This window comes from Papio anubis, chromosome 12, assembly GCF_008728515.1.
Source record: "Papio anubis isolate 15944 chromosome 12, Panubis1.0, whole genome shotgun sequence".
NCBI classification, from domain to species: domain Eukaryota; kingdom Metazoa; phylum Chordata; class Mammalia; order Primates; family Cercopithecidae; genus Papio; species Papio anubis.
In genome coordinates, this window is record NC_044987.1 from 87484733 (window position 1) to 87510775 (window position 26043).

General features: G+C 35.5%; 1 protein-coding gene across 7 annotated transcripts in view; it reads left to right on the forward strand.

The window, feature by feature from the left end:
* METTL15 (methyltransferase like 15) overlaps nt 1-26043 on the forward strand; it is a 432137-nt gene that overhangs the window by 48568 nt on the left and 357526 nt on the right. Inside the window, exon 1 of one of the 7 annotated variants that reach the window (XM_017948533.3) lies at nt 7815-8341. The exons of the other annotated variants lie outside the window; for them this stretch is intronic. Coding sequence (XP_017804022.3) covers nt 8312-8341 — 30 coding nt within the window. The 5' untranslated portion in view covers nt 7815-8311. Of the gene's footprint in view, nt 1-7814; nt 8342-26043 lie in introns of those variants that run through there. 7 annotated transcript variants of the gene reach the window in all.

Sequence of the window (26043 nt, forward strand, 5' to 3'; positions counted from 1 at the left end):
TGCAAATTGGAATAGATTTAAGCACTTTTTGTAAACCCATGCCAGGAAGTTCTTCCCATTTGAAGTTTTTGCTGTCAGTTAAACTAAGAGGAGGGAATTCCCATCTGTTCAGAGGCAACAGTGACCAAAAAAAAAAAAAGAAAAGAAAAAAAGGGTAATAAGAAAAGTTTTCCGTGCTTTTTGTGATGACAAGTTTTCATTGGGATGAGTTAACTCTATTAGCATACTTGACTGCTTAATATTCACCCCTCTCCCTTCTTTAAAACATCATATCCCCACCTTCTCATCTCTTACCATGCTGACTGCAAGAACCTCTTAACTGGCCACTTACTTTCAATACATCTTTTAATTTGCTGTTATATGGATCTCACTTTAGATCTGATCACATCATTTTATAGTGTAATGGTTTGCAAATTACTGGCAAAATGTACAAAGTTCCTTTACCACCAGGCCCATTTTACCCCTTCAACCTCCCCTTCTGCCAACATGCCCTACTTCCTACTTGATACCCATATGAGGCACATAATTTTCTTTTCAGGTCTCTGACTTTGCACATGCTTCTGTCCATTCTTTCTTCCATGATGGCATTTATTGCACTGTTCACTACCTTGTTTGCTCTTTCTTCCAGGATGGAGTTACTACACTTTTTGTAATTGTCTCTTAACTTGCCTGTTTCCTCTTTAAAACTATGGTGGATTCATACCTACTTTATATATTTCTGGCTTTTAGCACAGTACCTCATTCAATAACTTTATTGCATTACTGTCCCTCCTTCTGTATCTTGTAATTTTCTGGGTGTCTCAGCCCAACAAGGTTTAGGATTTTAAGTAGGCTTATAGCTGTTCTTTAAGACCTGTCAATTTCCTGAGTGATCCTCTCAAAAATTCTTTAATTTTTATACCCACTGTTATTGGTCCCACCCTCTTCCTTCAGATTTCAATAATCAGATACAGTTATTTGCCTCTGAAATAAAGAAGGTAAATTCCCAGCGTGAGTGTCTGGTTTATTTATACTATATAACACTAGTTAGTGGATCTGGCATTTCTGCTTTTATTTCCCGAGACTTTCAGACTTTCCCTTCTGTCTCCTGGACCGCACCTGCTACTTTATGTACATTTTAGATAGGTGAACTGAGATTTAGAGGAGTGAAATGAGTTGTCCAAGATCATGGAGCTAGGAAGTGATATAATTAGTTTTATATGTCCTCAAAGCCTATGTGTGCTTTTTTTTTTTTTTTTAATTAATTGCAGCAAACCGCTAACCTCATAAGCACTAGGCCTAAGCTGCTCTCTTAAATTATCTACTAATGTCCCTTATGTTGAATTCATTTTTCATTTCCAAATGGATGGCAAGGAGGAAGTGGGCTTTAGGATATAAATTTTTTCTTTTTCGTCAATTTTGATGAAAGGAATTTGTTTATGTGTTTAGTAATAGCCATATGATGGTCACTAAATTTTGTTTTTTAAATATAGTTTGATAGACAAAAAGGGAAAAATGTTATGAAACATTTATTTTTTTTAACTCACAGTCTTTGAGGGCCTTTTTTTTTTTTTTTTGTACATTGGAAAATAATTTAGAAAAAGTGAAATACAGCCATCTCTTGGTGTACATGAAGGATTGGTTCCGGGATCCCCTTGGATACCAAAATCCAAAGACACTCAAGTCGTTTATGTAAAATGTTGTCGTATTTGTATATAGCTGTTACAGGAAAGGGGTCTGTCTGTATCCAGACCTCAAGAGGTGTTCTTAGATCTAGTGCAAGAAAGAATTAGAAAGCACGTTTATTAGAAAAGTAAAGGAATAAAAGAATGGCTACTCTATAGGCAGAGTAGCCCTCAGGGCTGCGGTTTGGCTATTTTTATTGTTACTTCTTGATTATATCCTAAACAAGGGTAGATTATTCATGAGTTTTCTGGGAAAGGGGTGGGCAATTCCCAGAACCGAAGGTTCCTCCCCTTTTTAGACCATTATAGGGTAACTTCATGACGTTGCCATGGCATTTGCAAACTGTCATGGCACTGGTGGGAGTGTCTTTTAGCATGCAAATGCATTATAATTAGCATATAATGTAGTGAGGAGGACCAGAGGTCACTTTCATGGCCATCTTGGTTTTGGTGGGTTTGGGCCAGCTTCTTTACACCTTGTTGTATCAGCATGGTCTTTGTGACTATATCTTGTGCTGACCCCCTGCCTCATCCTGTGACTTACAATGTCTAACCTGCTGTGTCTCAGCCTTGTTTCACCCAGCTCCTATTCAAGATGGATTCATTCTGGTTCAAATACCTCTGACATAACTACACACATCTTCCCTTTAAATCATCTCTAGATTACTTATAATATCTAATACAATGGCTCTCTATCCCTTTATTCCAGTGGATTCAACATAGTACTTTCCATGCTGGCAAATTCAAGTTTCGGTTTTTGGAACTTTCTGGAATGTTTCTTTCTGAATATTTTTGATCCTTGCTTAGTTGAATCCATGGATGGGGAACCCATGAATACAGAGGGCTGACTGTATTCTAATGTGTGATTTACGCAGTTGGGATTGGTTAAATGGAGAGAGAGTGAAGAGATAAAAGAAAAAATTGAGATACATAGGTAGATGAGCCCACCAAAATATTGGTCTGTTGGTTGCTTGTAAGAGAAAATAAAGAATTAGAAAACTTCATTTTACTGTTATACTTACATTTTGTTTGAGTGACCCAGTCTACTACTGAGTGGGCAAAGAATGTGCTTAGAACATGATGGAATTGGCATTTAGAAAATCCAACAGATAAAATATTATACTCACTGACTCATGAAACAGAAACAATTAAGGTCCCAATTTAGCATTCTAAATTGTCCAGATTCTGGGCAGAGGATCTAATCGTTAGGCTCATTTTACAAATATCCATGTGGCAGAGTTGGAAGGATGAGCTAAATGCAGATATCAGTAGTGCTGGGATAAGTTCAGGTTTAAAATTTGAGCCTCTGTTAATCTCTATAAATTGACTCATTTACATTTGTCAATTAATAGAGATATTAGAAATGTAAATTTCTAAATATCAATTGAAATAATAGAGCTGTTTGAATTTTCAAAGTAGGTTCTTACTTGATTTTTCTGTTATTGATTCTTTCATGTGTAACTCATAAGTGCAAAGTTTATCTTAATTTCAGAGGAGCTGGAAAGGAAATTAGGAGGTACAATTTTTAATTGAAGGGGAGATTCTAGCATAGTGGTTAACAACACAGGCTGTGGAGCCAGACTGCTTGAGGACAAATCTATGTTCTTTCTCTTTCTTGTTACTTGCTTTATGATCTTGGAAAAGCCACTTGATTTCCCATTGCTTTTATTTTCTCATTTGTACAATGTGGATAGTATAATACCTACCTTATATGGTAGTAAGTTCTTGGTAAATCTTAACAATTTGTAGTTTCTGCCTTGCCATTAACATGTTCTGTTATCTTTGGCAAGTAACTTTATATCTTTGGGCTTTGTTTATTAACTTTTGTATGAGGGTATAAATAAGCTCTAGTTTATCTTCTAGTTCTAGAACTGATTTTAATAGAATAAAATAGGCATATCACAGCTTATAGAATAAGTGTATGAAAAATACATAAATTTTGTTATTAAGTACTTGAATAAATAAAGTTGTAATGTCAGAGGTCTGTGACTTAGTACTGTATCCCTTTGGACAAGTTGGTTGGCTTCTTTAAGCTTTATTAGTTTTACCTATAAAATAGGATAATAAGAACTCTCTCATACAAGAATTGTGCTGATTTTAAGAAATAACACCTGCAAAATGTCAATTATAATGCCTGATTATATAGTATGTAGTTAATAATGCTACTACCCTTAAATCCCTCTTACACAGGGTCTCTATTTTTCTCAGTTCTGTCTCACAAAGGAATGTCTCTCTAATTTATACATTTGAATTTGTGCCATTCTCAATATGGGATGATTTTAGTGTATGACTTAAGTGAATTTGTGAGACACAACGGAGCAAGTTTTATCCAGTTCTTTTTGAAAGGAAGAGCCATTAAGAAGATACAAAATATAGAAGTTTCTCCTAATGGAATTTATTTTGGCAGGATCAGGATTGAAAATACAAGGAAAAGAGAATTAAGAAAGCAAGTTAAAGGTAAGGTGATCTCTTGATGTCTGCAGCATTAAGGTAGCATTTTATGGGAAAACTGGTCCCAGCTTCTTTCTATCTCATACCTTTATTTTCTTAAGGTTTTTCTCTGGTTTAGGATTGTATTATATCCAATAAATCCTCCCCATTCATAATGATTTTTAGAATGTAATGCTCTCCAATAGGAATATGGCATTGGTTCTTTAACTGGTTTTGTTAGGCCTTGAAGAAACAACAACTAACTTTTCTAAGTTTCAGCATCTTCTTTTATAAGGGGTGGAGGAGTGAATGAGATTAGTTATTTAAATGTTTTCCAGCTCTAAAATGTTATGGTTCCTATTATTAATCTAAGTATGTTGCTCTACACATTCAATCAACCTTAGAAAATGCTACCTTTATTCCAACTAAATTGCCTTTAGAGCCAATTCTTGATCTATCCAGGAACATGGAGCTTATTACTTTACAGCCTCAATAATGCCATCCTTTCTGTCTTTACTTTTACCTTTGTTAAAATTCACTGTCTTTTCCTTCCCACCTCTGCCAGGTTTCTGGAGTGCTCTGTTTGAATTAACGGCCTGTGGACCCTCTTAGCAGAGATGAGAGGCAGAGGGTAGGGAGACTATATTGCATATAGGATCTGCAGGTTTGTGTGAAGGCCAAGGAGGAAAGGGCAATGCAGGGAAGAGGACAAGAGGTTAGGTCTTGGATAAAGACTGTGTGAGTTCAAATTCTGGCTTTTTTGTGTGCTTCAATTTCTTTAAGTGTAATGAGGATAATAACTCCCATAGGACTGTGTTAATGAGATTATGTATTTGGTAATGATCTTAAGACAATGCTTCATTCTTAGTAAGCATTAAATAAACGGTAGCTAGTATTAACAGTTATTTTTTTAAAGGGTTTTTACTAAGAACCTTATAAGGATTACATCAGGAAGCAGGCTGTCCCTGTAAGATCACTTATATGCCATTTGAGCGTAAGTACAGTAATTAATAGCACGATCTTCATTTTATGTGGTAAATGTGACTTAGCAGAAACTAATACGACTGAAGTCGAAGACTGAATAAATGTAAATTTCTTCTTTAAGATTAATATTTTGCTTATTACATATATATTTTGTAAGTTCCCATGTGTGTCTAATGTGTTATTATTCTTTATACGTTAGAGTCTAAAATATACCCTATGATAGGAAATTAGATTTGGAAGTCACCGCACAAAAAATCTCATTCATCCCTTGTCCTTTACGGAAGACATGATCCTGAAAGGTACCCAGTTGAGGAAGAAGTAGGAATTGAGGACCTGAAATCCCTATTAAGTTATATACAATTGGAGACATTTTCTATTTTTAAAATGACTATAATGGTTAGAAATTCATCTTTCTATTCATGTCATAAATGTATTTCATTTTTGAGACTTTAACATTAGTAGATTTCAGTGTGTTAAGAAAGTGTATATTTAGTTCAGAATTCCATAATTGTTCCTGACGGTAGATATTCAATACAATAGAATCTCTGAAGCCTTTAAAAATGACCCTTTCAAATAGATAAATATCTTTGCCCATAAACATTTACTTTGTAGGTGTCATTACTTTGTAGGTGTTTTAAGTCACTTTTGTTTTTCTTCTGAAGTGTTAAAAATTACCAGTGGCCTTATTCCCAGGGAGAAGGGAAAGGGAATGAGATAACCAAACATGTGTACAAGGTTAATTTTTTAGGTGATACAAACTCCAAAAATTATTATTTTTATGAGCTTTCAAATTTTCCATTAGACAAATTTGTTTTATTTCTGTTATAAGATTATGTATATTAACTGAAAAATTTATAAATGATAGTATAGACAATTATTTTATACTTTGGTAACTTTACCAACAAATCCAGTGGATCCACCCAGGAGATAATGGCCTTGAAACACAAATAAAGGCACACAAAAATATTTTTGACAGCAAAAGATTGCAAAAACAGACACTTTAAATTGTTTCTGAAAGCATGGTTGTTTAATCTGTGATAGATATAAGATAAATGGTATTTAACTCTTATTCCTGAAATCATAAACTCTTTATTTTTTTATTTGTGAAAGGTCTTATGATTCTTACTTGCAGGCCATGTGATGGCTAATACTGAGTGTCAACTTGAGTGGATTGAAGGATACAAAGTATTTATCCTGAGAGAGATATTCCTTCTAAGGTGAAGGATAAGTTGCTGTATTTGGCCTCTCCTACATCCAAAAAAGAGGCACAATGCCTTGTGGGCCTATTTGCATTTTGGAGGCAACACATTCCTCATTTGGGTGTGTTACTCCAGCCCATTTATTGAGTGACCTGAAAGGCTGCCAGTTTTGAGTGGGGTCCAGAACAACAGAAGGCTCTGCAACAGGTCCAGGCTGCTGTGCATGCTGCTTTGTCACTTGGGCAATATGATCCAGCAGATCTAATGGTGCTTAAGATGTCAGTGGCAGATAGGGGTGCTGTTTGGAGCCTTTGGCGGGTCCCCCATAGGTGAATCACAGAGGAGGCCTCTAGGATTTTGGAGCAAGGCCCTGGCATCTTCTGCAGATAACTGCTCCCCTTTTGAGAGACAGCTCTTGGCCTGTTACTGGGCATTGGTGGAAACTGAACATTTGACTATATGTCATCAAGTCACCATGTGACCTGAACTGCCTATCACGAACTGGGTGCTTTCTGGCCCATCTAGCTCTTAATTGGGTCGTGCACAGCAGCATACCATCATGAAATGGAAGTGGTATCTACGTGATCGGGCTCGAGCAGGTCTTGAAGGCACAAATAATTTACATGAGGAAGTGGTGCAAATGCCCATGGTCTGCACTCCTGCCACCCAGCCTTCTCTCCCCCAGCCTGCACCGATGGCCTCCTGGGGAGTTACCTGTGATCAGTTGACAGCGGAAGAGAAGACTAGAGCCTGGTTCACATATAGTTCTGCATGATACTGAGGCACAACCTGAAAGTGGACAGCTGCAGCACTACAGCCCTTTTCTAGGACATCCCTGAAGGACGGCGGTGAAGGGAAATCTTCCCAGTGGGCAGAACTTCAAGCATTGCACCTGGTTGTGCACTTTGAATGGAAGGAAAAATGACCAGGTGTGTGATTATATATGGATTCATGGGCTGTAGCCAGTGGTTTGACTGGATGGTCCGGGACTTGGAAGAAGCATGATTGGAAAATTGGTAATGAAGAAATTTGGAGAAGAGGTATGTGGATGGACCTCTCTAAGTGGTCAAAAACCGTGAAGATATTTGTATCTCATGTGAGTGCTTACCAACAGGTGATCTCAGCAGAGGAGGATTTTAACAATCAAGTGGATAGGATGATCCGTTCTGTGGAAACCTTCAGCCTCTTTCCCCAGCCACTCCTGTCATCATGCAATGGGCCCATGAACAAAATGGCCACGGTGGCAAGGATGGAGGTTATGCATGGGCTCAGCTACATGGACTTCCACTCACCAAGGCTGACCTGGCTACGACCACTGCTGAGTGCTGTCAGCAGCAGAGACCAACACCAAGCCCTCGATATGGTACCATTCCTTGGTGTGATCAGCCAGCTGGTGGCAGGTTGATTATATTGGACCTCTTCCATCATGGAACGGGCAGAGGTTTGTCCTCACTGGAATAGACACTTATTCCAGGTATGGGTTTGCCTATCCTGCACACAATGCTTCTGCCAAGACTACCATCCATGGACTTACGGAATGCCTTATCCAACGTCATGGTATTCCACATGGCATTGGCTCTGACCAAGGCACTCACTTTATGACTTAAGAAGTGCGACTCATGCTCATGGAATTCACTAGTCTTACCATCTTCCCCATCATCTTGAAGCAGCTGGATTGGTAGAATGGCAGAATGGCCTTTTGAAGTCACAATTGCAATGCCAACTAGGTGACAATCCTTTGCAGGGCTGGGGCAAAACTCTCAAGGGTGGAAGTGGAAGTGGCACCACTTACCATCAACCCTAGTGATCCACTGGCAAAATTTTTGCTTCCTGTTTCTGCAACATTACGTTCTGCTGGCACAGAGGTCTTAGTTCTGGAGGGAGGAATGCTGCCACCAGGAGACACAACAATGATTCCGTTAAACTGGAACTTAAGATTGCTACCTGGACACTTTGGGTTCCTCCCACCTTTAAGTGAACAGGCTAAGAAGAGAGATACAGTGTTGACTGGGGTGATTGACCTGGACTATTAAGATGAAATCAGCCTACTACACTGCAACGGAGGTAAGGAAGAGTGTGCATGGAGTACAGGAGATCCATTAGGGCATCTCTTAGTATTACCATGCCCTGTGATTAAGGTCAATGGGAAATTATAGCAGCCCAATCCAGGCAGGACTGCAAGTGATCCAGGCCCTTCATGAATGAAGGTTTGAATCACTCCACCAGGAAAAATAAAAAAACAAAAAAACACAACCTGGTGCTTGCTGAAGGGAAAGGGAATACAGAATAGTTAGTAGAAGAAGGTAGTCATCAATACTAGCTATGACCACGTGGCCAGCTGCAGAAATGAGGACTGTAATTGTCATGAGTCTTTCCCTTTCTTTTGTTAAAAACATGTTTGTGTATATATACACTTGTACTAAGAAATTATCGTCATTTTATTTCCTTTCTCCTTTATCATGTGACATAAGATTTATTGAGTTCACATCAGCATTTAAGTATTGTTAACTTTATGTAATAGTATTTGGGTTGAGGATTGGTGCGTTTCCGGTTGTACAAAGAATAGTTGTACTATGTTAGGCATAATTGTGACCTTATTATTGTCTTTATTTAAAGATTATGTATGATTTCAGGAGATGTGTATGGGTTCAAGTTGACAAGGGGTGGACTTGCTTTGGTTAATACTGAGTGTCAACTTGATTGAATTGAAGGATACAAAGTATTGATCCTAGGTATGTCTGTGAGGGTGTTGCCAAAGGAGATTAGCATTTGAGTAGGTGAGCTGGGGGAAGGCAGACCCACCCTTAATCTGGGTGGGCATCATCTCATCAGCTGCCAGCACAGCCAGAATAAAAAAGCAGACAGAAAAATGTAAAAAGAGAGACTGGCCTAGCCTCCCAGGCTACATCTTTCTCCCATGATGGATGCTTCCTGCCCTTGAACATCGGACTCCATGTTCTTCAGTTTTGGAACTTGAACTGGTTCTCCTTGCCCCTCAGCCTGCAGATGGCCTATTGTGAGACCTTGTGATCATGTGAGTTAATACTTAATATACTTGCCTCTCTCTCTATCTCTGTGTGTGTGTGTGTGTGTGTGTGTGTATATGAAATATAATGGAATATATATGCAATATAATGGAGAATATATGCGATATAATGGAATATATATATGCAATATAATGGAATATATATATATTCCATTAGTTATTGGATATTATTCCATTAATTATTGGAATATATATATTCATTATATATATGTGTGTGTATATATATTCCATTATATATATGTGTGTGTATATATATATTCCATTAGTTCTGTTCCTTTAGAGAACCCTGACTAATACAAGCCTATTGTTGGGAAATGATCAAGGAGGAAATGATGACACAATCCTTCTCTTAAGGGTATTATACTACTTTCAGAATTATTTATATAAGACAATAGGATTCTACAACTAAAGACTTGGCTTAAGTTTCAGGATTACGATTTTGGTAGAGCTTAATTTCTTCAAGAATGATTTCCTTGATATTCTTTATAAATACAAGTTCATGGTTAAATATTGATCTGCTGAGTTTTTTTTTTGTGTGACCCTGGCTTCTTAAAGGCAATCCTGATTACTTTTTAAAAACATTGTAATACGTTGGAGTTGGTATACTTTACTTTGCCGAAGAACTTGTACCTATGATATCAATATGTGAGTGAGATTTTGCAATGATAACATATTATAGTTATTTGATAATCTTAACGATAATGGTAACAATTACCATTGCTCCATTTCTTGTATATAAATGTACTACATAATCATAATAAAATAAATAAACCAATAGTAACATTTTCCTCCCTTTAATAAGCCTAGGAAGACAATATTACTTATTTTTGTAGCTCTTCATTTACTACACTGATTCTCAATCATGTCAGACCCAACATCCTTTTTTTATAATAAGTATTTTGTAGGCACCCCCTTACCTTGAAAATACAGTCAGAAATACACAGTAAAATATCAATATAATATACTAACTATAATTGAAAGAAATAAAAGCAAAGTAAATCACATTAAGTATTAAGTATTACAGGACACAAATGAAAGGTGACAGTGATATAGTCAGATGTTTGCACCTTCCTTTTTTTTTTGTTTTTTTGTTTTTGGGCCTGTGTCTTGCTCTCTTGCCCAGTCTGGAGTGCAGGGTTACAATCTCAGCTCACTGCATCCGCTGCTTCCCGGGTTCAGGTGATTCTCCTCACTCAGCTTCCCAAGTAGCTGGGATCACAGGTGCAGGCCACCACCCCAGCTAATTTTTGTTTTTAGTAGAGATTGATTTCACCATGTTGGCTAGGCTGGCTCGAATGCCTGACCTCAAGTGATCCACCTGCCTTGGCCTGCTTGCACCTATGAATGTTTGGAGTTAAGAAAAGTAGGAAGATCATAAATCATTTCTTACAAAAAGGGTACTAATTTGAAAGAACTGATGTACAAATGGACACTAGAATAAAAAGTGATGTTAGAATAAGTAATAACAGGTCACATTTATTAGTTTTTGATTTAAGCAAAAGGGAAATAATTTTAGGCAAAGAAGGAAAACCACGAGAAGACAAATTATATCCTGTCAAATTGAAGAAAATGAGTTGGGCCTTATTTTAATTGTAATATTATACTAATTGTCTAGGTTGTCACAAAGGGTGATATAATGAAAATCGAATAGAGAATATGACTTGTATTTTGAAACTTTACATCCTGAAAAAAAGGAACATAGGATGAATGATAATTTTGGGATGGTGTGTTCAGCCTGGGATCTTTTGAATATGTGCTGTTGGGAAGGCACTGTTGATGGAAATACTCAGCAGGTGGTTGAAAATGAAAATTACAATTTCAGATAAGGTTATGTCAACAAGATTTAGTTTTGAGGGTCACTTACAGAGCAGAAATTATTGAAGCTATTAGATTAGATGATATCGCAAATAAAGAGGATAATAGTAATCATAAAATTTAACATCATAACTGCTAACATTTGTTGATGTTTATGATATACTGGGCACTGTTCCTCTTTTTGACATATTTTTTGACATATTTCTCTCAAATCCTTTGTAAAATAAGTACCGTTATTACCAACATACCCTTCTTGCAGGTGAAACTGCTGACACATCAAGACATTGCCATAGTTCAGACAACTAGCAAGTAGTAGAGTTTGGATAGAGGTTCAGGCAGCCTGGTTCTAGAGCCTTCTTCCAAAGAAAGGATTTTTGAGGAGCTCATTAATTTTGGAGGCATCTGTAACAAGAAACAAATACCTGTTAGGTAAAAGAGTAAATTAGAGTGTACATTGTCTTGGAAGGCTAAGAATCAGAGTATGGTAGGTAGTATCACAGGCTTCAGAGCAGTTTAGAAAAGGCCACTAGATTTGGTGATTAGTAACCTTTTGGGAAATGGTTATTCAATAATGTTGCAAAGCTGGAGAAAATGACCTAAGCATGAGTTTTCATGATACTTTCTAGAAATTTTCAATATGCTTTTTATTTGTCCATTAGCTATTCTGGACTTTAATATACAAATGCTCCTTGACTGATGATGGGGTTACATCCTCATAAAACCATCATAAGTTGGAGATGTCATAAGTCAAAAATGTATTGAATATACCTAACCTACTGAACATCATTGCTTAACCTAGCCTACCTTATACGTGCTCTGGAGTCTTATATTAGCCTATAGTTGGGCAAAGTCATCGAACAAAGCCAATTTTATAATAAATGAATATAAATAATTTTGTAATTATATAATAAGTGTTGATTATCTCATGTAATTTATTGAATGTGATGTGGGAGTGAAAAACAATGTTTGGGTATTCAAGGTACGGTTTTGACTGAATGCATATAACTTTCACACTAGAGTAAAGTTAAAAAATTGTAAGTCAAACCATCATAAATTGGGGACTATCTATATTCTATCAGCTAGATAGTATTTTGAACTTAAGCAAACATGGTGTAGATTGTTTTAATAAATCCTGTGTTGTTCTCAAGGGAAATCTATCAGAAACAGGCAGTCTAATTTTGGATTTGGGGCAATAGAATTTGTTGAAAATATCAAATGCAATGATTAAACTAGTTCTAGATGAAAAGGCAGATATTGCTGAAAAGTTTAATGTGAAAAGTGAAAAAAACTTTGATTTGTAATATGTAATCAAGAAGAAGCAACTCATTCTTGGGTGTGATAATGAGTTGAGAAATATTCATGTGGGTGTTTTGATGATTAATTAGTTGATTTGTGTAAAATGCTTGAAGAAAAAAAAAGTATGGCATAAATTCTAAATATTATTATTTTATTCCCAGAATTCTGTCAGGCTTTATGGTCTTTTTCCCGTGTGCTCATCTTTCTGCACCTTTTGCCAGAACTTCATTCTACAGCAGCACTGCTTTTGCTGTCCTTTGAAATCTGTTCCAAATTTTTCCTCTTGTAACTCTCGCCCCATGCTGTTACTTGGTTATCTAATTTTGTATAGACCTTTCTAATAAGATGCTTCTTACTGATCTCTCTCTCTCTCTCTCTGTCTGTCTCTGTCTCTGTCTCTCTCTCTCTCTCTCTGTGTGTGTGTGTGTGTGTGTGTATTTGTATGGAGAATACACAATCAAATGTATTTCCTCATCTCAATGACTTAGGTAAAATAACATTATCTATTTAATTTCCCCCAGAATCAATTGCCCCAAAATGGCTTATACCCTGAGAACTTAATATACTTTTAAAAATATCTTTAAAGTTTAGTGAGCTATTTTTATTGTTGTTAATTTTTTAAGTCCTTTTTTTCTGTAGCCTGGAAGCTTTTTCCTTGATCATTAAAGTAGGAACCTCAATTTGAAAACTTGCCACAACTGAACATATGTCCCCTCTTGTATTAGAAAGAGTTACAATTTTAATACCTTTTTCAAATTATGATTTATGTCTCTTTAGGAGAGATTCTGTTTGTTTTTTAAAGAACCAAGCCAAAATTTTTTCTTACTTTATAATTAATGGGCTTACATTTATTTTTTAAGTTAAATACGAATTTTAGAGGTAATTGTAATTCAGAAGAAAATGCGAACATCAAAATATCACATGGATAGCTCTTTAAATATGAACATTAATTATCTTTAGAGATAGACTATTGCCAAAATAAAATCGCTATATCTCTTTGGTACTTTATGTTAATATTTAACTTATTACATATGCAAACACAACATATGCAGGAGCTCACACACACAACTGCTTATCTGTGAACAAAGTGATTACTTAAAAACACACATTAAGAAGTGATGTTATCGTAATATGATCATTCTCCTGGGATGTCACAAAACAAGAAATACTGAACCATTGTGTTCAGTTCCAGGGTTTGTAAGTACTTTATGACCACTGTTTTAATTCACTATTGATACTATAGAATGTATTTATTTAAAAGGAATATGTATGTTTCTGTTTGAAAGTGGGTGAAACTGACATCGTGCCATAATTTATAGGTTTTCCCCCATATTTAACCATACATGATTTTCTTTCACTTTAGAAAATTAGTTTATAATTATCTCAATTTTTTAAAAAGTGTTATTTCTAATTAACCAATTATAATAATATGTATTTATGGAGTACAGTGTAATGTTTTGCTGCATATGTACAATACGGAATGATTAAATCAAGCCAATTAGCATGTCACTTATTTTTTATGGTAAGACATTCGAAATTAACTCTCTTAGCTATTCTGAAATATACGTTATTATTAACTTAGTCATCCTACTATGCAGTAGTTCTCAGAGACTTACTCCTCCTGTCTTACTGAAACTTTGTACCCTTGGAGCAACAACTCCGCATTTCTTCCCTCCTCCCCAAGCCTCTGGTAACCACTGTTCTACTCTTTAACTCTATGAGTTACATGTTTTTAGATTCTACCTATAAGTGGAATAATGCAGTACCTGGCTAATTTCACTTAGCATAATGTCCTCTGGGTTCATTCCAAGTTGTAACAAATGACAAAATTTTCTTCTTTTTAAAAGGCTGAATATTTTTCCATTATGTGTATGTACTACATTTTCTTTATGCATTTATCCGTTGGTAGACGTTTAGGTTAATTCCATATCTTGGCTATTGTGGATAAAGCTTCAGTGAACACGGGAATGCAGGTATCTCTTTGATATATTGATTTCAGTTATCTTGTATCATCTAGAAGTGGATCGCTAGGCCATATAGTAGTTTATTTTTAGTTTTTTGAGGAATCCGTATGGTTTTTCATAATGGTTGTATTAATTTACCTTCCCACCAACAAAGGGCAAGAATTATTATTTCCACATCCTTGAAAACACTTGTGTTATTTTTAATCTTTTTGTTAATAGCCGTTCTGACAGTTACAAGGTGATATCTCACTGTAATTTGCATATCCCTAATGATTAATGACATTGAGCTTTTTTCATGAACTCGTTAGCCATTTATATGTTTTCTTCTGAGAAATATCTGTTCATATTCTTTGCCCATTTTTTAATTGATTTACTTGTTTTCTTGCTATTGAGGTTTTTGAGTTTCTTATATATTTTGGATGTTAACTCCTTATTAGATGTGTATGGTTTGCAAATATTTTCTCTCATCCTGGGTTGTTTCTTTACAACTAATTATTTCCTTTGCTGTGTAAAAACATTTTAGTTTGATACAATTCCATTTGTCTGTTTTTGCTTTTGTTGCCTATGATTCAGGGTTGTATCAACAAAATTGCTTGGATCAATGTAATGGAGCTTTTCCCATATGTTTTCTTCTAATAGTTTTTATATTTTCTGATAATATATTTCAGTCTTCAGATTTTGACTTGATTTTTGCATATAGTCTCAGATAAAGACCCACTTTTATTCTTCTGTATGAAGATACCCAGTTTTTCCAGCACCATTTGTTGAGGAGACTGTCTTTTCCCCATTGTGTGGTCTTGGCACCTTTGTCTCAAATGCATGGGTTTATTTCTGGACTTTCTATTCAGTTCCATTGGTTGATGTGTCTGTTTTTATTGCCAGTACCATACTGTTCTGATTACAATGGCTTTCTAATATATTTGAAATCTGCGAATGTGATTCTTCCAGCTTTGTTATTTTTGCTCAAGATTGCTTTGGCTATTCAGGGTCTTTTGTGGTTACATATGAATTTAAGGATTGCATTTTTCATTTCTGTGAAAAAAATGACACTAGAATTTTGATAGATTGTATTGTAAACTCAGCGTTTTCTGAGTCTGGTGGTATACTTAACTAATCTGCATTTTTTCTTTTCCCTCCTTGTACAAACACTAGTCTTTATGCTGATTATCTAAGTCTCTGCAATTAGTGCTTGGATATGATGTAGGATTAGTTTCTGTGTTTTCAAAGATAATGTGAATTTATGGTTTCATTTGGTTAGTCTGGGAAGCAATGTAAATACACAAGAAACATCATGGTAAAAGTAGAGTGAGGTACAGAATACAAATTTCCTATCCTGTTTTATATCTTTTTAGCTTTCTTCTTGGTTATCATCCTCATTTTTGATATTATGAGCTATAATGTATAGTTTAAATTCTCAATTCTAGAGAACTTAGATTCTGGTTCAAAATTCACTTGTGATGTTTTATTAAATTACTTTTAAGTGGTTCTGAAATCTTAGGCTGGGACTTCACAATGAAAAAGTACTGAAACTGGCCAGGCACAGTGGCTCTTGCCTGTAACCTCAGCACTTTGGGAGGCTGAGGCAGGCGGATCACCTGAGGTCAGGAATTCCAAGACCAGCCTGGCCAACGTGGTGAAAACTGTTTCTATCAAAAAGCCAAAAATTAGCCAAGCGTGGTAGTGCATGCCTGTAGTCCCAGCTACTCGGGAGCCTGTGGCAGGAGAATCACTTGAACCTGGGAGTCGGAAGCTGCACTGAGTCAAGATCACACCAGTGCACTCTAGCCTGTGTGACAGAGTGAGACTCCATCTCGAAATAAACAAATAAATAAATAAATAAAATACTGAAAATGAAAATGCATATTTCATCTCTTCTTTCTATACCCGGCACTTTTGACCTAACCTTTTGATTATATTTGTTATTCTTTTGTTCTTTTGTTTGTCCTTCTGAATTAGGAAGTTTGGTATTGATAGACGCAGTCATTAAATAATGGAGCTTTCAGGAACTTTGAGTGATCTTTGCTTATTTAAACAAATGAATGTGGCTAATTATTATAGTGGGAGTTGGGATGGGTACATTTTGTGCGACTATGAGTTCCAACTCTTGGCTGTAACCAAGAAACTGACTCTGGCTGTCTTATGCAGAAAAGGAATTTATTGAAGTAGGTTGGGCAGCTCTCAGAGTCAGCAAGAACATGGGAGAACCAGGCTCTGAAAATGAGCAGAAATCAAAGAAAGCTGAGCAGTGACGAACACAACCAGGGTCATACCACCAAATAGTCCACCGTGGGAATCTGTCACTGATTCAGCTCTACTCGATTTTCAATCTGTTGCTGCTGAATTCTCAACACTGTTACAACCATAGTACTTTTATCTCTATGCAGATAATTTTTTAACTGTCCCTGAGTCGTAGCAGCCCTCCAGGATTCAGTTTTCCAGTTGGTAACATCTAATTTTGTAAGTGTAAATCATTTGATGCTAAGGAATGAGAGCCTAATGGATCATTTAGTCCCTGGGGCTTACATAAGATGAGATGGAGTAGCACTTCCTATCACAGAATCCCATAGTAAGAGATTCACCTGTATATGGAGGGTATTTTGATACTAGATATGAAAAGATATATAAATTTATACTGTAATGACAAAATCCTATAATCAACACCTTATCAACTTTATCATCTGCTTCTTAGATTTTATTTTATCCAATATAAGTTAACTTTTTTTTAAGGTTCTTTCCTTGGTTTAATAGTTAGCCTTTGAAATGGTGAACAAAAATTGCGTTGATTTTATAAAACCTTTTTATATTCTAAAAGACAGGAATGTACCAGTCCATTTTTTTTTTTAGAATTAAAATTAGAAGATTGAAATGAAGATTATTTAAAATCTGTAATTCATTATTTTTATATACGTTTAGGGAAAGATTCCTATACTGACATCAGTTTTTTACTTTGTTTTTCTTTCTCTTCCTCTGGTTTTCTTCCCTCCCATCCTGTATTAAGCCCTCTTTGTCTTTGTCCCTATTTATTGAACACTTCTATGTTCAGGCATGGATATTTAAAAGAAAAAATAAGACATTGTCACCCTCATCCTCTCATCCTCGTCCTTGAGGAAGCTCACAGTCCAGTGTAGAATGATAGACAAGCATATGTAAACTAATTTTGTTAGCAAGTAAGCAATTACTACTGCAATTGAGAAATAAAAAAAAAACCTATGAAGATCAGAACTCTTTCTTAAATAGATCATATTGAGTAAGTAATGAACATAATCTTGCATTCATTCTTGTTCTTTTAGAGCAAACAGAATCAGTAGTTTAAGTGATGCCTTTTGTTAAAGAGAAATTTTAAAATACAGAATTTTAAAATACAAATTTTAAAAACTGTAGTACAAGTATTACCCATGTTCTCATGTACCTGAATTATATAATATATAACATATTTGTGGAATGTTAGTGCATTCCACACCATGAAATGGTATTTATCACACCATTTTAAAATTTATATGGAGAAGACATTGCAACAGATAAAACAGCAGGTGGGAAGATGCTGGTACTGAAATCAGAGGGCAATTCAGGGAAGCCAGAGTGTAAGACAGAAGATGGAAGCAAGTGACTGGAGGCAGGTCAGGGCCAGATTAGAATGACCTTTGGGCCACAGTAGGAATTTGGACTTTAACCTGTAGGCAACAGGAGATCACTAAAGGTTTTGAAACAGAAGAGAGACATGGCCATAAGATGCTAAGATGATGTTTCACAAGGTAAAGTGACGATTAGACCAAAATGGAGAGAGACTGATAGATAAAACTGATTAAAATGTTTGTTTAATTAATGTAGGTAAATGGTGGTGAAAGTTTAAATAAAGCAATCATCATTACTATTGTGAGAGGGGAATAGATTTGACAGAGAAATCTGAATTCTGTATTCAAAAACTAGATATGGTTATTAGTGGACAAATTCAGGAGCCGTGGCTGCTATTTTATAAGTACTTTGACAACTTCACACAATAAAGATTCTCCAGATATTTTTTATCTTGGTTTTTCAAATATTTGAAAGCTTTAGATTTAAAGCTGATATTATAATTTGAAGATTTTTACTACTTTCATGTTTCTATAATATATATTATTTAAAAAATTATATTAGAAATTAAAAGCAAGTTGATATAGAAGAAAACAAACATTAAAATGTTGATCTGGATCTATAGATCTAAAAGATGATGTACCAAAATTACTGGCTGTGGAATCACAGGAGGTGATTTCTGTTTTGTTTTTGAAATTCCTTAGTCATTTTTTTGAATGATGAACACTTTTTTTTTAACATTAAAACTTGTTTTTAACATAAGAAACACGTAGTAAACACTCCCGTTTCTTGAGCTATTTACCAGAGTTGTGAAGCCTTATTTAGATAACTATATTAATCATAAATCTATGGCTATGTGAATAATATAAATAATTCAAAGTTAATATAAGCCTTTCTTTCACAAAATACTCGGTTTTGAAAACCCATTGCAAACTCCTACTAGATAAGAATAATTCTATTCTCTTACTTTTGCAGCAGAGTATTGTTATTTTAAATAAAGTGATTTTGAAAATTTTTCCTAAAGCCTGAACACAGGCAAAATTTGTATTTGCTTATTTACTAATGATTTTCTTCTACTCTGATAACCCTGGTTGAGTGAGTGGTTGAGTAAGTATGCTCTGGTGTGGGGGTAGGATGTGGGTCTTGTTGGGCTTCTCTACTGAGTGACTAGGCTGACAACTGGTTACTTTGTTTGGGAGATTCTAAATTTTATTGACTGTAGGTCTTTTCTCTTCTGCTGATCAGATTTTCCAGAGAATTCTCTAATCTCTCACCAGAAGGTAGCAATAGGCTGCTCAGAACCAAGTTGAGGAGGGTCCCTGTGATCACAGAGCATAGGATGGGGACTTGCACTTGATAGCTCTCATTTCATTTTCTCTGATCTCTGCTGTGCCTGGTAACCTAAAACCTAGGTTTTCCTGGTTGGTTTCTCCAGATCATGAATTTCTTGTCTCTTAGGAAGCAGCATGAGGAGAGGAAGAGGTTGGGGATGAAACTGTTACCAGAAAGGGGTCTCAATCCAGACCCCAAGAGAGGGTTCTTGGACCTTGTGCAAAAACAATTTGGGGTGAGTCCATAAAGTGAAAGCAAGTTTATTAAGAAAGTAAAAGAATAAAAGAATGGCTACTCCATAGGCAGAGCAACAGCTTGGACTTCTTGACTAATAATACTTAAACAGCTATTTCTTGAGTATATGCTAAACTAGGGGTGTGTTATTCATGAGTTTTCTGGGCAAGAGGTGGGCAGTTACCAGAGCTGAGGGTTCATCTCCTTTTTAGACCATATAGGGTAACTTCCTGACATTGCCATGGCATTTGTAAACTGTCATGGCACTAGTGAGAGTGTCTTTTAGCATTCAAATGCATTATAAATTGTGTATAATGAGCGCTGAGGAGGACCAGAGGTCATTTTCATCGCTATCTTGGTTTTGGTCGGTTTTTGCCAACTTTATTGCAACCTGTTTTATCAGCAATGTCTTTGTGACCCGTATCTTGTGCTGACCTCCTGTCTCATCCTGTGACTTAAAATGCCTAATCTCCTGTGTTTCAGCCTTATTGTACCCAGCTCCTATTCAAGATGGAGTCGCTCTGGTTCAAACACCTCTGACAAAACTAATCCTTACACAGAATTCCAACCATTACTGCTTTTTCTATCTCATCTCTTCTCCAGTCTTCTGGAGAAGCTGGCCACTACTTCAGCTCCCTTGGACTGTTAGGTTTCCACTTATGTTCTGTTGCATCTTTGAGCACTTGTTGACATCTCTCATCTTTATTCTTGGGAATTTATACCTTTTTATATTTCTTTAAGCTTAAGTGGAGTTTTGGGAGTGGATATTAATAAAATGAGAGAAAGATAAAGAAATCGTGAATGGTAGTTGAAATATCATGCAGAGAACACTGAACTTGAGATCAAGTGACCTCTAATCAGTCTTGATTCTTTGTGACTTGTAGTGCGGCACTAGGTAAGTGATGTGGCTTTTTAGAGCCTTTGTTTCTTATTTCCATGATAGAGGCAATATTACCCATCACATTAGGTTGTAGTGAGGCTCACAAGAGAGGATATATATGAAAAGGTTTGCCAAATGTTCTTAAATAATTTTTTAAAAACATAACTGGAAAGTGAGATAAAACAATTTGTCTTAATTGTAGGTAATTTTGACTTTATTTTAATCTCAGTTTTTCAGTAATGAGAATGAACAGTTTTCAAAACGTTTTAGATGACATTTTGGTTTAACACATTTTTATCATTAGCAAACTAGCATCATTTGAGCAATGCTAAATATAGTGATGTTATAGGGTTCCTAAGAGAAAACCTCATATTCTTGATTGTTTACTTCTTTGATACCTTCATAATTTGAGATTTATATATTTTTAAAAATTTTCAAATCTTTGTTTTCCTCTCTCTCTCTCTTTTTTTTTCTTTTTTTTAGGGACAGGGTATACCTGTATCACCCAGACTGGAGTACAGTGACACAGTTGTGGCTCACCACAACCTCAGTCTCCTGGGCTTAGGCGATCCTCCTGCTTCAGCCTCTTCAGTAGCTGGGACTACAGGCATGTGCCACCATGCCCAGCTAAATTTCTTGAAAAAATTTTTTTTTGAAGAGATGGGGTTCCACTACGTTGCCTAGGCTGGCCTCAAACTTTTGGGCTCAAACAATTCTCTTTGTCTCAGCCTTCCAAAGATAGCCACTGTACCTGGCCATGTTTTCTTAATTTTGCTTCTACCATAATCAAATAAATTAATATTTCTGATTCAGGATTATGTGATTTTTTTTTCTTTCAAAGCAAGACAAAATACGGATTCAAAAATTTTAGCACAATTTTAGCATAAATTCCATTTAAATGAACTGGAGCTGATCTGTAAAGAGAGGATAAATAGATCAGTTCCCTTTTTCCTATTTTCTGGTAGCTTGTATTATTCTAGGGATGATTAGTTTACTGAATGAAATTTCATTAATAGAGTCACTATGTTTTTATTTAAGATAGGGCAACTTAGCTTCAAAAGCATCACAACAGCTGTAGCTCAGGTTGCTAATTTGATAATTAAAGCTCACTATTATTAACTTTTTACTTTTTTATTGCTTTAGAGATTGCTAATTTTCTTTACTCCATTCCTATATTCTACCTTGTTATTGTTCCTAATAGCTTCTATTTATTATACCCTGTTGTAGCACTGTACTAACTGCCTTACATTCTGTTTTACATTGTGTCCTCACAGTCGCCCAGTACATATTAAATTCTCATTTTTGAGATAAAGAGACTGATGCAAAGAAAGATTGAAACAGTTTATTCATTGTCTCAGACATTGCATTAGGTACTAGTAGCCTGTGAGGGAGCTGAGAAGTTTTCATATTCTGATTCTCTAATGTCAGGCCTATGTGTATTTCTGAAAAATGAATAAACATAAAATAGCATACAGAGCTATCAGCAAACTGTTCAAGGAAAGAAGAGCAAAGTATGGAGGGCTTAGAAGAAAATCTCTCCTTTTGTTGGCTACTTTTTTTTTGTTTTCCTTTCTTCTTTCTTTCACATTTCACTTTGGTATTTTAGGAGACTGAGTACAAATTAATGAGTGATTGGGACAACTGATTTGAATATGAAGAATCATAAAGACTTACGAAACTCTTATAAAGAGGTTTGATAGTAACTGATGAAAAATCTCTAGCATATTTTAACTTTTTTTGATATTTATTTTTTAAAAAAAGAGACACAATTTTTAAGTGTAGATTTTGTTTTTTTGAGCAGTTCGAGAATTGAAGAAAACTTGTAAAGATACCACAGAGTTTCCTAGGCTATGGTCTGAATATTTGTGTTCCTCACAAATTTATATGATGCAATTCTTACCTCCAGTATGATGGTTTTAAGAGGTGGGACCTTTGGGAGGTGATTAGGACGTAAGGGTGAAGCAATCATAAAGGGGAACAGTACCCTTTAAGAGAATTCCTAGAGAGCTTGTTTGTCTCTTACACCAAGTGAAGATGCAACAAGAAGGCACCATCTGTGAACCGGGAAAAAATCCTTCACCGGACATCAGATCTGCTGGTGTCTTGATCTTAGATTTCACAGCTTCCAGAACTGCGAGAAATACATTTCTGTTGCTTATAAGCCACCCAGTTTATGGTATTTTGTTATAGCAACCCAAGAGTACTAAGACACAATATAACCTATACCCATTTTCTGCTGTTATTTAACATCTTACATTAGTATGGTGTATTTGTTGTAATTATTGAACTAATATTGATGCACAATCATTAACTAAAGTCTGTACTTTGCTCATATTTCCTCAGCTTTTACCTAATGTTCTTTTCCTGTTTCAGAATCACATCCAGGATATCACACTGCATTTAGTTGTCACGTCACTTCCTCTTGGCTATGACAGTTTCTCAGACTTTGTTTTTGAAGACCTTGATGGTTTTGAGATATATACCATCAGGTATTTTGTAGAATGCCTCTCTATTGAGTTAGCTTGATGTTTTTCTCATGGTTAACTTAAGTTATGGATTTGGGGGAGGAAGACTACAGAGGTAAAGTGCCATTTTCATTATGTCATGTCAAGGGTATGTACTATCGATATGATTTATCATTGTTGATGTTAACCTCCATCACCTGGCTGTGTTTACAGATTTCTCCATTGTAAAGTTACTCATTTTTTCCTTTTGCCATGCTGTACTCTTTGGGAGGAAGTCACTAAGCACAGTGCATACTTAAGGAGTAGGGAGTTATGCTGCCCTCACTGCGGGTGGGGTATCTACATAATTTATTTGGAATTTTTCTACACAGGCAATTGTCTCTTCTCCATTTATTTATTTTTCCAATCTTTTATTTATATCAGTGTAGACTCGTGGATACTTATTTATACTTAAGAAGGATTGTTTTTGTTTCATTGCTTCTTGATTTTGAATCATTGTTAGCAAGGTTTTCCCACTACATTTTATTATAACCAAGATTTATCTAATACCACATTGTTTTCTTTTTACCTTTAAATACCGATCCTATTTGGAATTTACTGCAATATGCAGCACTATTTCAAATTTATTATAATGTATACAGCATGAAGTAGGGACTCAAATATTAATTCCAGACATATTTTTTTAAGATCTCTGTTTTGGGCCAGGCGCAGTGACTCACGCCTGTAATCTCAGCACTTTAGGAGGCCGAGCTGGGCAGATCACGAGGTCAGGAGACCGAGACCATCCTGGCGAACACGGTGAAACCCCATCTCTACTAAAAATACAAAAAAATTAGCCGGGCGTGGTGGCGGGCACCTGTAGTCCCACCTACTCGGGAGACTGAGGCAGAAGAATGGCGTGAACCCAGGAGGCAGAGCTTGCAGTGAGCCGAGATTGTGCCACTGCACTCCAGCCTGGGCGACGGGCGACAGAGCAAGACTCCAGCCTGAGCTACAGGCTGCAAAGCGAGACTCCGTCTCAAAAAAAAAAAAAAAAAAAAAAAAATCTCTATTTTGAACTGTAAAACCATACATCTTTCTATGTATTGAAGATTTTCTTTGGAATTCTTACAGGCATCAGTTAAAAATTGCCCCAACAACTTATTAACTTTCTTAAACCCGCATCTCCTCATATCTCAGTAAATGGTATGAGCACATAATTTGCCAGAGTCAAAAATCTGAGTATCACCTTCAAACTTCTTTCTTACTCCTTCTCCTATTAAATCACCAATCCCTGTTGAACTTATATCTACAATTGTCTAAAATACATTTAGCTCTTGTTTGCTGCCATTGCCCTAATCTTGTCCACTACTATCATTTTCTTAGATCACTGTAATTCTGCTCTGCTCTTGATACACAAGACAAATTCGTGCCCTCAAGAATCTCATATATTGTTGTGAGAGATAGAAAATAAATGTGCAAATATATATATAAATATCTATATATGTATAGATATATAATTTTTTAGATGATGAGATGATACTATAATCAAAGTTGTACATTTTGCTGTAGGGAGGTCAATTTAATATTAATAAGAGTTTAGAAAGAGGAAAGAAGACTGAACATAAGATCAGTTAATGAATAAAAAGTAATAAAAGCTAGAATAATGTCAATGGTGGAAGGAAATCATAGATTTTTTAAAAATAAATTAAAAATTTGTATTTTGGTATTTCAAAAGAAATATATTAATTTTAGAAAATTTAAAAAATACAGATAGACTTGAAGAAGACAAAAAAAATTTCTCCTGTAATCCTGCTGTTAAACTGTTAATCTCTTGGCTTGTATCTTTCCAAGGTGCTGCTTGTGTTTATATAGTTTTTCTTTCCTTACAGAATTACAGTCACGCTGCTTGTATTTTGTTGTATTTAGCAAAAGTTTTAAATGTCTTTTTCTCTAACACAGTCATTAAAAGCCTGACTCTGGAACCATAGTGTCTGAGTCAAAATCCTTGCCTTACGATTTTTACTAGCTATGTCCTTGGGCATGTTACTCTACTCCTCTGTGTACCAGTTTCCTCATCTATAAAATTAGTACAGGAGATTAATAAGGGTTAAATCAGTTAATATTAGGAAATGTTAGAATAGCACCTGGTACCTAATAAGTATTTCCTATCACTACAATTCACTCCTCTACACTATTAATTTTTATTGATTGTATATTATTGCATCATATGGTATGCAGTCTCAGGAGACAGTATTATGTGTGGTCTTTGTAGCCAAGTGGACTTGGCTAATCTGTCAGTTATTACCTATCTGACCTTTAACAGTTGACCTTAGCTCTATGAGATTTAGTTGCCTTACATGTAAAATGGAATTATGATATTACTGTGTATGGTTCTTGTAAAAAAGAAAACATCCATGTGAAATAACAACTTAGAGAACTGCCTGGCATGAAATACACACTTGATAAATACTACCTGTTATTGTCAAAGTGGAATCGCTGGATAGTGGACATCGAAAGTCTCAACTTTTCAATAATATTTTCAAAATTGAGAAGGCATAAGTTGATAAACTTTTTGCCTTTCTTTTATAAATATAATAATTCTTAGATGGATATACTAGAAGGACATGTCGTTCTGTATGAATAAAAGCTGAATTCCCATTGTAGTAGTTTCTTAATGTTCCACATTGTTAATTTAAGATATTTGGTAAGTACTTTTATAAATAAACACTGACAGTGTGTGAAAGAATATATATATATGTATTTGGAGTTTGAACATACGTAAAGTTTGTGTTAAAAAGTAAAATGCAATATATGTTTTCGAAAGAAGGAATTAGCATCTGACATCTCATTGTGAATACAGATTTCCATCAGTGAATAAGGCTTACGACTGAAAAGATTTAGTAGAGTTAGATTTTTTAAAAAGTACTTGGCCTGAAATCAAGAAAAATGTTGGTTTCTCCAAAGATGATTGAAACAAATGTCTTCAAATTTGAAACATTTGCTGGCAAAGCAGATGTTTCATTTGAGACAGTGTTTTAGGTTGTGTGAAGACTTCAAGTAAAATGTTTTCTATGCATGTAAAAAGCTGTATTTAATATGAAATATGGCAATGTAGGCCCAACATTTAAGTTGTATGGATTAGGTAAGAAAAAATGATTTTATTGTGAAAATCAGAATACAGA